Genomic DNA, 14,523 nt, shown 5'->3' with positions numbered 1-14,523 from the left:
CTGGAGAGATAAATACAAGACGTGTGGTGTGAGGGTGTTCCTGTCAGAGCAACATATACAATACTAAGGTCAAAGGTCAAAGGTACTGTTCATTACAGAAACTGGTGCTATCAGAGGGTGAGTGTGCAGTGTGCTCACATTAGAGTAGCTTAAAAATAGTATTATTCAAAGTAGACAGTAGGGAAAGTGTGAGAGAGAAAACTGTTTCTTAAGACATTAAGTTAGCATAATTGAACAGATAAGACATCAAATAATGCAGGAATGCTCGTATTCTGATGTTATGTAGACAAGAAAAAGAGTATCTGAAGTATGAAAAGAAACACTTTTTTGTTTCCATGCACACCAAGAAGTTAAATGTTAAATCTGATCTAATTATTGGGTTATCTGATTATTCTAGTTCCCGGATTTTGGGAAGAGTAACCAAATGAACAAAAACATTTTCTTCAATAAAAAATACTCAAATAGGAGTCAGACTATTGTGCTAGAAACTTACGTAAAAGTACAATTTCAGACAAAAAATATTAAAATATGTAACATAATATTACTATATATTAATATTACATAATAGTATATAATATTAATGTAAGTGTGAACATGGCTGAATAAAAGCATGTTCCTTTATCAATTTTCATTTACATCTTTTTTATGTATTTATTTTTTCCAGTGTTTTTAAAAGAATGAGCACAACACAGGCAGAACTAAATACAAATAAACATCAACTAAAGAACCAAAGAAACAAAACCATGGCATATTTAAATTAAAATAACGGCCTCATTTGTACAAAGACTTTCAATTTACAACTTAAATCTGCACGTAATTTTTTTTCCATGTGTCTGAAGTCCGTCCAGAATACGTTTAACAAAGAAGAACCGGCGATATTCACGGCTCTAATGTGAGTCCCACTGCTGTGTGTGCTGCTGACGGCCGAGGTGAGCAGTTAGTGCAGTGCTTTCTCTGCACATTACACTGAGCGTCCATAATGTGCGGGGCTGGACTTACTGTCAGATTGTAGCTGTGGCAGCGAGTCACGGCGTAGCCAAACGTCTCCCACTGGACGGTCAGCTGACGAGCTCTCACGTCCACCACGTTCACGCTCTGCGGCCCGTGCACTGGGTCTACAACACACACACACACACACACAGGTTTAACTTTCCACTTAAATTACCCTTGGCTAAATTTGTTGCTAATTGTTACGGGGTAATGTCGCGAGGTTCCGCTGGTGCTGAAACGTTGCAATGACACCCAGTCAGACTAATTGGACCTAATAGTGGAAACTACTTAGACAAGGGAATGCATAATGGCCGGAAACTTCTGCTTAAACCGAAAGCATTAGCGTAGCCCCTTAGCGTGCATATGGCAGGTTTAGACCACTGTTTTTTTTTTCTTTCTGAGCTGCGGCACACTTTTTTATTATATATAAAGTGTTGAATAATGTCCGAGCCACTGTGGTTCTTTAATTGTGGCCTTGGTGATTGTTTGGTTTTCTTCTTTGGTACGGAAGTATTGTTCAGGACACTCCAAAATGATAAACTGTTCAATTAATGTGTGATCAATATGTGAACACATTTTGTCAAGGCATAATTGGCAATACCTCAAGGCCAAAATCACAGGCTCAGACACAGATTTTACAACATATAGCCTAGTTTTTCCAAGTTTGACCCTTTTTTTACTTCCTGGGTAGCAGATGTGACATACGTAAAAGTAATTCCATTCCATGTTACCCAGCAATAGTTACAAATTTGACAAATAAAAATAAATGACACCATAATTTTGTTAAAATTATCATTAAATCTGTCGGTCTTTGCGTGTAAACTGATTGTTTTAGTGCAAATGTGTAAATGCTTTTATGGTGAGTCCACTTTTAACCCAGGTCACCCTTGAAACTGTTATAAAAAAGGTTAATAAATAATTATTCATAACTAAATGAAACACCAAATTCCACCCAGAATGTGATGAATCCTTTTGAAAACTCAACCCTGCTTCCTGTAATTTTCCACTTTAATTTATCAACGTTTCTTCATAATCTGATACTCGATTGATGCAAAACTATGACCAGTATTGACCACAGGCACTACCCAACAAAATAATACAAATTTGTACACGTGGCAGGTGAAAAAACGTCAGTGTGCCCGTTTTCTTTACCCCATCTGCCACGTGTACATCTTTGGCAGATTCAAATTTGTATTTTTTTTGCCACGAAGGAATCCACCCGCCATCTGCAAAGAGCACCTGACTGGTTCCCTTTTTAAAACACGTTCACATCCATGAGGCGCTCCACAACGTTATTTCAATTCAAAACAAAGTCATAATTGGAAAAAATGTGAAAACTCTAGTTGAGCGTGCCAACATGCTCCTTAATCACTGATATACAATGGAATTAGTCGTTTAGCCCGGGATTACACCCTTGAGTACCTCTGATTTAAACTGTCTGCCTTTGTTCTTAAAAAGACTAAAGTAATCCAGCGTCTGTATAAGTCTGTGCACAAGGACAGGTTACAGCCAGGAAACAGCAGGAGGGTTCAGACCCGTGTTCTGCTACTGAACAAACTGCTGCAGTCCCATTCAGAGGCAAGGCAAGGCAAGGCAAGTTTATTTGTAGAGCACATTTCATACACAAGGCAATTCAAAGTGCTTCACAGCAGGAAAAATGCATTCAAATCACAAAGAAATTACAGAAACAGAAATACAATAAAATTAACTAAATTAAAAATTATCAATCCAACTGATTTTCTAAACTAATAAAATCACAAACAAAAGAGAAGAGTGCAAAGAAAAAATCCTTTCAGTCATATGCGCAGCTAAACAAAACTGTTTTTAGCTTAGATTTGAACATTGTCAGAGCAGAAGCCTGTCTCACATCTTCAGAAGACTGTTCCAGATTTTAGCTGCATAAAACTGAAATGCAGATTCCCCATGTTTTGTCCTGACTCTGGCACCAGCAAGAGGCCGGTCCCTGAGGTCCTCAGAGTCCGAGATGGTTCATATGGCACTAACATATCCAAGATGTACTTTGGTGCTAGGCCATGGAGAGACTTGTACACAAGCAGAGCTGCTTTAAAGTCTATTCTCTGAGCCACAGGAGCCAGTGCAGAGACCTGAGAACAGGACTAATGTGCTCATACTTCCTGGTTCTAGTCAGGACCCGAGCAGCAGCGTTCTGGATGTACTGCAGCTGTTTTACAGCTCGTTTGGAGAGGCCAGTGAGCAGACCATTACAGTAGTCTAATCTACTGGAGACAAACGCATGGATAAGTCTCTCTAAATCTGGTTTTGACACTATATTTTTGATTTTGGCAATGTTTTTTAGATGGTAAAAAGCTGCTGATGTTATTGATTTGACGTGGCTATTAAAGTTCAAGTCTGAGTCCATTATTACCCCCAGATTTCTAATTTGGTTTGTAGGTTTTAGAGCGAGACTCTGGAGGTGACCGCTAACACTTTCTCTTTGTTTCTGTGGGCCAAAAACGATTATTTCAGTCTTGTCTGAGTTCAAACAGAGAAATGTTTTCTCATAAAACGACTTGTCAGCCTGTAAACTTGGAGTCAGTAAAGCACAAATGAGATTGAGCTGTGGATATGATGATGAAGGAATAAGAGACACGTGAGAGTGAAAAGGTTACGCTTATATATTTGTCATAATAGATTGAAATATAATTGGACTGAGTCACGTTTTCTAGCACCACAATATGCCAACAACTTAATCGTGGTAGAAGCTGTTCCCAGTATGTATAAACACAACAAACTAGACAGAAGACTTGATTTTCTGTTTAAGTAAATGCACACAAGAAAAGTAAACAAATCCAATAGTATTTTCAAAAGTTCACCAGGTAATGCAATGTGAACTAGAGGTTGTTCTTGAAGAAAAGTAATAAATGCGATGTTTCTCTAAACTCTGTGATCAGGTTAGTCTAATCTGGTTTGTTCAAGAGTCTGGAGAAATAAGAGCCACTAAAGCCACTATGACTCCTATCAGCCGCCTCTTAATCCACAGTCTTTGGGTCGGATCCAAGATAATCTGTAGATAATCTGCTCTGGGATCAGGGGGAGGGCCTCAGCTCATTTTACAAGGACCACGCAGGGGGTAAAGTGGGGGAGGAAATTCAACTAAATGAACAAAGCCAATACCAGATTTGTGATAACATACAAATCAGATAAGGGTGATTATCTTATTGCGAAAACCAGAACACCCGTTCTCACACAGCACGGAGAAAGGTTCTGGGAGCTGCAACACAGCAAGACGTTTTTCACCCCGTAATTCAAATTCTCATCGTTACACCAGTGTGCACCCACTCTGGAGTCAGGTGGGTGAAGTGTGTGAGATGTACTTGTTTATAACATCGATACCTGAAGTTGTTTATCTTAATTCACACTAGTTTGATGAATCCTGTTTATCAGGTCCTCAGAAAAGACTTAGTTTCAAATTCCCCAGAATGAGAGCTATGTTTAAGTCAATAAATCATCAGCAGTAGATGGCATCGAACCAGACTTTTAGATAGAGATCCGTCTTCCCGTATTTTGGACGGGGTATTTTAAAATGGGGCTGGGAATTTTTGAGTGCAGGGATGCCCATTTTTATTAATAAATCTTTGGGAAAAAAGGGAATATTGTCATTAAATCGGGGCAGGAAGCATTTGACAATAGTCCGCCATTACAGTTTACTGTTTACAAGAGAAAATGTGTATGCTTCGCGCTGATTGGTGGTCCGGAGAATGCTGAAGCTACTCGTTTTTTCGCCTGGTCGGCCCCCGTACCCCCGGACAAAATGATTTGGATGGGGTGTCTATCTAAAAGCCACATTATTTCAATTTCTAAAACATGTTTGGATGCAAATAACAATAACACACATTTTGATTTAATAATTAAATAATAAATAAGGCCACTTGTCATCATATAGGTTGTCGGTGAAAGCAGTGCCGAAAAAATAAATCAAGCATTTTAAGTTTGATGAGGAAAAATCACATTAAAGTCTGTGAAAGATGCGGTGGACAGTTAGGTCAGGAGAGAGCTGACTGCTGTGGAGATTGAGATTTTTTTTTCTGTAGAGTCCCACATACACTGCACCTGCTCAGCCACATTAATCATCACAGGTCAGGGTCACCGTGTTTTCTCTGGCCTGCTGTGAGCGGGGCATTGTGGGTAGTGTAGTTTTGACAGGGGCCACACTTTGAGGCATGTTCCTGACACAGGTGTTTAACCCTCCTGCAGTGAACCAGGAGCGTGGACCTGAATGATGCATTAGCTCCACATTTATAAACTACCCCTGTTGTTAAATAACTAAGAATAGTTGGCTGACGGTACATTTGTTCTTGAGCGTATTATACTATAAGTGCACAAAGGAAACTACAGCGTCCGGACCGCGGTGTCAAGCGTCCGTCGAGTTTATATTTAGTCTGTGTGGAGAAATGAGTGAGTTAACAAATAATGAGCGCTGGGACAAACATAAGACAGCGGATTGTAAACTCTGGAAGTGTTTAGGGAGACCGTGTGATTGATTCCTCCACCAGCTCCTCCTGCTCTGCTCCGCTTTCCCCGTAGTCTCAGATGAATGGCTCCATTTCTGCTGCTCATTCATCAGATTCTAAGGCTCCCCCGAACACGCGACGGGACCGGAGGCTCCGCACATATCTTCCTGCCGCACTTACACTAGACCCGAGAGTGTGTTCAAAGGCCGGGATAAACAAGTCCGTCTGAAGTGCGGGAAGTTGGAAAATGCTTCAGACTGAAAGAATTTCATTTGTGAGCGAGCATGCGATCTGTTTGAGAAAGTGCAGAGCGTGTTGTATTGACACTATACAAAAATGTCAATCCAGAGTTCAAGACAAAGGGAAAAATCTTGATATTCTCTGATAACATTGATCTCTTTTATCTCCATGTTATAAGCCGTAATTACAACATAAGATAATTTTCCTGGCCTGAATGCTTCATTAGAAAGGAGATGGGGGGAGAGAGAGTAACAACATTCGGTAAATGGTCAAGACCAGGGATTGAACCCACAAAGTTGTGGTGGCAGCAACGACAACAAGTGCAAAGCCTTAAAAAAAATGCACCACAAGCAAGAACAACATGAGATAAAAAACACGTAAAAATCATAGTTTCTCTAATAATGCACTGTGAAACCCTTTTCCCTCCATGGAGATGTTATTGTTTTGCCTGAAATGGTGGAACAACCCAATTCACTTTATTCTGCCCCGCCCACTTTTGCCCTCTTTTTGCCACAGATCGTCGCCTCTGTTGTAATCACACTTCTGGTCCAGCGGAAACTCCGTTCACTTAAAGTGCCTATGACAAGTTAAGATAAAAATATTTTGAATTATGTTATCACAGAATAGCACATTTTTTTTAGGTTTATTTTTTGCACTTCCTGTTTGTAATTGATGACATCACACGAGGAAATTACCTAGCAAGCACTGGTAGAAAAAGCTTCAGTTGTAGTCATCTGGACTCAGTTTGAAAAAGTAGACGTTTCGACTCTCATCCAAGAGTCATTGTCAATAACAGAATTTAGGTCGAGAACTCCGATATTAATACTGTTCTGTGGTAAGACCCGCCCATTGGGAGGAGCCTTCCTGAAGTAGAAAGAGTTGTTTGTTTCAACAGAAACTCCCCCCTTGTATCTACCGAGCTAGCCTATTCAGAATCTTAATGGGTTATTAGAATCCTCTTTGTCTTTGTGAGACCCTGGCTCAACCACCCTGAGTACCTGATTAGCATCTGAATGTCCTGGTCCTCTACCACCTTTCCAGGGGTTCAGTAACCCATTGTAAATAACAGGAAGATTAAACCTAAGCCCTCCATTTCTGTTTAAAGAAGGTCTTTCTTTTTTAACAAAAATAGCTTCCTTGACTCCTCTTTCAAACCATCTTTTCTCCCTGCTTAAAACCTTCACCTCACCGTCTTCAAACGAGTGATTAGAGGCTTCAAGATGGAGATGCACGGCGCTCTGAGGACCTGAACTAGTATTTCTTCTGTGCTGATAAAGCTCTTGTGTAGAGGCTATTTAGTCTCACCTATGTAACGTTCTTTACAGCTTTCTTCACTGCATTGGATCGAATAAACTACATTGCTCTGTTTTTGAGTCGGCAACTTGTCCTTAGGGTGAACGAGTTTTTGTCTTAAAGTGTTTCCTGGTTTAAAATAAACAGGGACTTCGTGTTGTCTAAAAATTCTCTGCAGTTTTTCCGACAGGCCAGACACATAAGGGGATAGAAACACCCTTCCTTCTCTGTTCAGTTTCCCTTTTGTAATACCCCTTTTGAAATACAAGTTCAGGACCTCAGAGTGCCGTGCATCTCCATCTTGAAGCCTCTAATCACTCGTTTGAAGACGGTGAGGTGAAGGTTTTAAGCAGGGAGAAAAGATGGTTTGAAAGAGGAGTCATGGAAGCTATTTTTGTTAAAAAAGAAAGACCTTCTTTAAACAGAAATGGAGGGCTAAGGTTTAATCTTCCTGTTATTTATAATGGGTTACTGAACCCCTGGAAAGGTGGTAGAGGACCAGGACATTCAGATGCTAATCAGGTACTCAGGGTGGTTGAGCCAGGGTCTCACAAAGACAAAGAGGATTCTAATAGCCCATTAAGATTCTGAATAGGCTAGCTCGGTAGATACAAGGGGAGAGTTTCTGTTGAAACAAACAACTCTTTCTACTTCAGGAAGGCTCCTCCCAATGGGCGGGTCTTACCACAGAACAGTATTAATATCGGAGTTCTCGACCTAAATTCTGTTATTGACAATGACTCTTGGATGAGAGTCGAAACGTCAACTTTTTCAAACTGAGTCCAGATGACTACAACTGAAGCTTTTTCTACTATGGAACACGCCTGGACGAATGAGGGATTACACCGACTAGCAAGCACTGGGCAAAAACTCATCGAATTACTTTTACTTTTTCTTCATTTGATAAATAATATTTGAGATTGACTTTGATTTGTTGAATTAATGTTTTGAGAGTCAAAAATGTTGTTTCTTTAGTGTAAATTATGCATACAATTTGACTGAAATGAGTGTACCTAGTGTGATGTCACTTCCTGTCATTTTCTACAGGTTTTTTAAACTTTTCTCCACAAATAATATTTAAAACTATAATTTATATGTACAACATGCATAAATACAGAAATCAAAGTCAAAATTGGAAATCGTTAAAACCTTTCATAGTGAGGCTAAAAAATGCAATAAAGTAGATGTAAAATGTCCAATGATCCTGTGACCAACAAGTCGACAATTCACTGATTCCCTGGTCAACCCAAAAACGTCTTTTTAGTCTGTGTAGGACTTATTTACTAGAACTCAAGGTCGGCAGCGCTGTGTTCACTAATACAACCGGAAGAACGATTACAACAGCTCAATTTCCGGAAAAAATTGAACCGACTGCTGAGTCAATACACCACACTATAGTCTTATCTTAATTTAATCTCCATTAGGCTAACGGAAAATTCCAGATCTCAATCCCTGATCACTATACCGTACTGTGGAACATTCTAGACGAAGCAATAACATCTCCGCGAGACAAAGTTGAACAGGTACAGCGCTGCGGAAAACAGCAGGCGATCGATGCTACGTTAGCCCAGCGCCGCACACACCGGTTCAAGTGTTTAGGTCGGGTGCTTTCTTCCTCTGACTCTCAAGTGACTCTTAGCATACACACTTTAACACCAATGTATAATTCCAGACAGTGAAAAGGAAAAAGGAGGACAAAATTCTGTATCTCCATCTGTGTCAAATTATGGAATGACTTAAAAGCGCTGTACTTCTTAAACGTCTTAAAAATATGAAAAACAGAACTAATGTATTTTAATGGTGGTTTACAGTCACTCCTCAACACATTCCGAGCGTTCTAATTATTCACCTGATGAGTTTGTAAGCTCTTTTCACAACTTTCAGGGTAATGCTAACTAATAGAGCATGCTAACAGTATCACCCCTAGTGCTCAGATGATGAAATACTTTATATTTGGATGCAGACGGCACACAACGGTCTAATTTTGACTGTGTAAGAGCCGCTTTTACAATATATCTGTACAGGACGATTATATGGACAACAATTTGATGCAGCCACTTTAAGAAGATTTTTTTTTTTTTCTGTTAGTTTATTGAATATGCGAGTTGTATTTATGTTTATAGGTTGCATGTTTGAAATAAAGGAATCATCCACTAGGAATGTCAAGATTATTAGATTAATCAATAATCAGGATTATTTAGCTCACAATATAATTGTAAAGACAAAAAAAAAAAAGATAATCGTGACATATTCAAAAGACGATTTTATAAGCAAAGTGAAAATGGTGGCATCCCGATCGGCCACATGGGCTCAGGATTCAGGAGCAAGGAGACCCAAAAAGGAGAGCGCGTGCAGTGACTGTGGACGCTGCGCAGGGTTTTTCAAACAACAGGCATCTCTGTGTCAGGGCTAAGCTCATCAGAGTGCAGGAGTGGACTGCAAATGAAGATGAGGAGTCTGTGAAAGATATCCAGTGACACTGCAGGTGAATAGGAAAAACAATATTGAATTTAGAGATATCACTTCAATATATATTACAATTATTACATTGTATTCATAAAATTTTCACATGAAAATACAGTCTTTTATGTTTAAAAACTGCCAAAATTGCACAAATTAGGGGCTTGAAAATCGGAAAAGTGGGTAGAGCCAGGTTTAGATGTCCTGATTAATTTTGTTGATGAGTTAGATTTTTTTTTTAATTCTGGGAATTTTAAATATCTTAATTATACAGCAGGGCAGGAATAAAACTGTTTAATCACGATTAATTGCATGCTTATATTGAAAAGGTCAATTAACATTATATTAAAGCTTTGTTTTTGTGCGTAAATAGCTTTTTATTTGTTCTTTTAGGCCTAAATATATTGTAGAGCGCGGTGTGTAGACAGAAGCGGGTCATCCAGGTCACTCAATATAATTTATCACAAGTTAACTTACCCAGCACTAGTTAATTAGTATTTAAGTAAACTAGATCTACTAAAAATGTTTGTAAAAAATGTAATTAGTCACACTTTTTGGATTCAAAACATAATAAATCAGGCTTAGAGTTTGAGCTCAACAAATCCTTCAGTACGATCAGTCAAAATGTTAGTGCAAGCTTTCACCTGGAAACAGACTAGTCAATATATATGTTGTAAGTCATCATTGGTGATAGACTTGATTAAAGCCTGTGTGTTATGAGTCCGGTCCAGGTCCGGGTAAGGTCCAGTCCGGGTCCCGGAGGGGTGCAGCTGTCTATGTTTACATACGTGCACATCACACTCCTCGTTAGAGCAGAGGACACAGTCGTTTAGAGCTCAGAGCCAATGAGACGTCACATTTCCCACCGAGATGATTAAGTGGAGGATCATTTGACGGCTCCGGGAGCATTTGGAGATGAAAAGTCACATACTTCACTTAAACTGGAACTAATGAGGTCAGTCTGAGTGCGCGAGTCAAATATAAGCATACCCAAATACTAAGATGTACTACAACCAATATGAAAAAAAGACACTAATTTGAGCAGATGCTGATGATTAATGTGAAAAAAAATTGACATTTGAGGAATAGTTTTAGGATACATTTTTACTTATCATCAGAACTAGTATAAGACCACATGTATTTATCTATTTATTTTTTATTAGCAATATGGTATCGAGACCAGGAGATACATGTAGGGTTCTAAAATGTCTCATAGCCACTTTTTACTAGTATAACCATGTCAATTCTAATTCTAATCTATGAAGAAGCTTTGTTCAGGAAGATTATTGACCTGTTTCTATGACAAAGATGTTTTGGATCAATAAAACAGTGAACAAAATATAAAATTATAATCTACTTAAATTATATAAGTTCATCACTAAATACAAGAAAAAAACAGAATATATCTTCTTAATGACATGAGCTTCCCCACTTTATGGTCAGGGCCATGGTTCCAGACCGCCCTTTGAAAACACAGTAGTTTATAGTGACAGTCCTCTACGAAAGCCCACACCAGCGTCTTGACATTCTCCTTTTTAGTCTTCCTAAAACCTACAAAACTAAATTCTCATTAGAAGTATTGATAAAAATAAAATACATAAATAGGGAAAAATTGGGCTTGGATAGTTTACGTATTGATCTGTATCAGAACTAGTTAGTGTTGAAAATGGATATTCTATTGCATGAAAAGAAGTGTTTTTAGCAGCATTGTGGCATTGAAATGAGTATTGACTTTTAAGCCTTTTTCTTATAATAGAAATTGAGTTTGAAATGTAAGTACTGTGACAACACTATAATACAATGGTTAAAAGGAGACATGCTTTTTCTTAGGTACTTAATATTAAACTCTAACTGTAAATTTTACATTTTGTTCACTGTAAAGCGCAATATCGATCTAAAACGACTCGATAATAGATTGACTTCCTGTTCAAAACTGCAGAACTGATAACCGCGGCTTTTGGAAAGTTTGGAAAGAACATTTTAGAATCAGACATTTATCACTTAATTATAAAATACTCACTAACTAAGAACAGGGATCTGGGTGGGGATAGGGGTTAGGTGAAAACAGGGATTTTCTGAGCTTTTGAGCCTCCGTTGCAGGTTGATTATTATACCATCCCCTTGGTTGTTTTTCTCTCCTCTCCTAACAGAAAACACGCTCCACCTCTCCTTTGTTCTCTCTGTAATTCCTCTCTTTGGTGTCAGACTGGCCCTTTGACCCTCTCTGCTCCTCCAGAGGCTTCAGCAGAGAGGTGGGGATTCTGAGACGTCTGCTCTCTTTCTCTCTCTGCTCTGTGGGAACCAAACACGAGGCAGTGGGAAAATGTTCAATAATACCTTAGCCCTGCAATCCCAGACTTAGACTCCCTTTAAATGATTGTTTTTCATTTTTTTTTGGCCCAAGGGGAACGTATAATGCAAGATAAAAGAGTGAGAAAAGATGAAGCGAGATTTAGACCCTGGTGATATGGATTTAGATTGTTTTAGAAGTAGCAACAGGCAAGCTTTAAAACAACTAATTTAATAGCAAAGATTGTGGGTATTCCTTTTTCTTTTCTTTTAACTTTGGCCAAGGGCGTCATAATCACACAAAGTAAAAAAGCAATTTTAAAGTAAATTTAAACCATATTTGAAAATAGGCCCTCATAATACATCATGCAATAGAAAATAAATAAATAAATAAATAAATAAATAAATAAATAAATAAATATATATATATATATCAGCCCAAATAGGGCTGCGTAAATTGATATTTACGCAGCCCTATTTGAAAGTGAACTGCATCAGTCACAAGTTGAGTCCATCTAGATCAGGCACACTTTAATCTAGCCTGCAAAACGTTTGTAATTTATAGTTATTCATTTCTAAGCGTTTTTATGGCTAGAACAACATGACCTACAATCCTTTGCAGCTCTGCCCTTGGAGCGTCTCTTGGGTGCCTAGGCCTGAGCGGGGAAAGAGACGTGTGGCTTTGGGAAACGTGAAAGAAAGAAAGAAAGAAGACGGTTTTGTGGATGTTAGAGCTGTGGTGAAAGCAGCGCTAATGTAGAGCTAACAACAAGAAAACAAACTTATGCGATGACAGCTCTGTGAGGAAAACTCATATTGAATTTGTGCAGCAACAGCAGCAGCAGCAGCTCTGTGATATCTACATTTCATAATCGGAAATAATATCACAAGTCTCTGTTCCTGTTCCTGCTGTTGATGCATGAAGTCTCTCACCTGCTGCGGATTTGTGCAACAGTGTCCACATACAACTATTACTAGGTTCAAACTATTTCATTTTTACACTTTTTATTGTTTTATTTGTTATAGTATGTTCGGTCCGTGACCCAGCCAAAGCGTCGAAGTTCGAGCCTCGGCCCAAAATGAGTTTGACACCCCTGATCGAGATGCCGTGCACGCTCATACACTGAAGTGATGTACGAGCGCTCGGAGATCAGTCTGGTCCAACAGAGCTGTGCTGTCGACACTAAATCACACTCTTTATGGATGTGGCCTTCAGATGTGAGGCAAAGCTCCACACTGGCTCTCATTGGCACCGGCACCGGCCTGTGTGTATGTTTATGTACTAAAGTATATGTATGTCAGGATGATTCATATGTCCACTAATGGTTCAAGAGGTGAGAGATTGTTTTGGCCGCGACATTTATGCACCGTGCATTTGATCTGTACTGATGGTGAAGGCGAGACACTGCAAAAATCAACAATGTCTAATCTAAATGTGTATTAACGTATTTTCCGGACTATAAGTCGCACCTTTTTCCATAGTTTTGGCCGGGGTGCGACTTATACTTATATTTATACTTATACTCCGGAGCGACTTATGTGTGACATTATTTGTTATTTTCACACTTGCAACCGCATTTCATACTCCAGTGCAACTTATGTGTTTTTTTCTTCTATATCATGCATTTTTTGGCTGGTGCTACTTATACTCCGGTGCGACTTATAGTCCAGACAATACGGTAATTAATTTATCCAGCTTGCGTCCATAGACTTCAAAGACATGTAATTTTTTTTTTTTTCCCCATAACGACACACAGATCAGTCCATCAAGTAGCACCTACAAAAAACACAAAAAAACTTAAGTGTACTTAAGTTTTCTTTTGTTTTTCACATTTCAATGCCTATTCACCTGCAGCGACTCGCCTTAATTGAGAAAAGGGTTTACTGTCATTATAATGCTTTAGGCTACTTTGTGCGTGGCATACAGTCATCTATCATCGTGACAGGCCCACTCACGTTATCCACATTAAGTAAAACGTGTATTTCTGTGGAGAATGTCTTTCGGGAATCAAAACATACTGCAAGCATAGTTGTTAATATCTTTGAACTGGCTTTTACAAGAGCTCGTAAACGGAGTTAGCAAGATAGCTTGTTAGTTCGTGCCAAGACGAGTTCAAATGTATTTCGTTTTGCTCATTGATGTAGCAGGAAAATACACAGACATATCTCCCCCAAAACAAGACAAACACATAAACTAAATCGTGATCTCTGCCTCGCTGGTGCTGCGGACATGAAAGCCCTTCAGATCTGAGATGTTGTGAAGTGTCAGAGATATCGCACTCTGCTTTTTGATCACCTCCTGAACCTCACATCTGTCAGAATACGTTGGAAATGAGTCCGAGCGGACCCTCTCTACTGTCACAACACCTCTGCTCGTACTGCTCGGAGAACCCTGCATCTTTCACCTTCAATACACTCCAGCTAACACAGGGCAGAGCGAGCCAGTCGGAAGTACCAAAGGAAGTCTATTAAAGAGCCATAATTCATTTTATTGATACCATTTTTATTATGAATATTGTGTTGACCCCTCGAGCGAACTTGCCTTCTCCTTCTACCTTGAAAGAAAAAGCACTGTGATCTCTAAGGGTCTTTCTTATCAAATACTTTTACAGTCTTTTTGTCTCACTCCTACGCTGCGTTGACTCATCTAACTTACTAAACCTTTCTCCTTTGATCCATAATTTGTTATTTTTCCCATTTCTAACCCTCCAGTGACGTCTATAACCTCAGATCCAGTCTTCCTCAGCCTCTCTTCAGACTAATCTCTGTATCTCTGACT

The 14,523-nt window shown here is 39.1% G+C and overlaps 1 protein-coding gene across 1 annotated transcript in view; it reads right to left on the bottom strand.

Moving 5' to 3' along the window:
* The window catches only part of ptprt (protein tyrosine phosphatase receptor type T), a 186,871-nt gene that overhangs the window by 107,876 nt on the left and 64,472 nt on the right, over positions 1-14,523 (bottom strand). The window contains 1 exon segment of the mRNA XM_072451758.1: positions 1,000-1,115. Within this exon segment, the coding sequence (XP_072307859.1) occupies positions 1,000-1,115 (116 nt within the window).

This window comes from Eucyclogobius newberryi, unplaced genomic scaffold, assembly GCF_026437365.1.
Source record: "Eucyclogobius newberryi isolate DKJ021-1_F unplaced genomic scaffold, fEucNew1.0.hap1 SCAF_19, whole genome shotgun sequence".
Taxonomy (NCBI): domain Eukaryota; kingdom Metazoa; phylum Chordata; class Actinopteri; order Gobiiformes; family Gobiidae; genus Eucyclogobius; species Eucyclogobius newberryi.
Note: the sequence above shows the minus strand (reverse complement) of the source record. Positions and strands in the feature narration are given on the sequence as shown.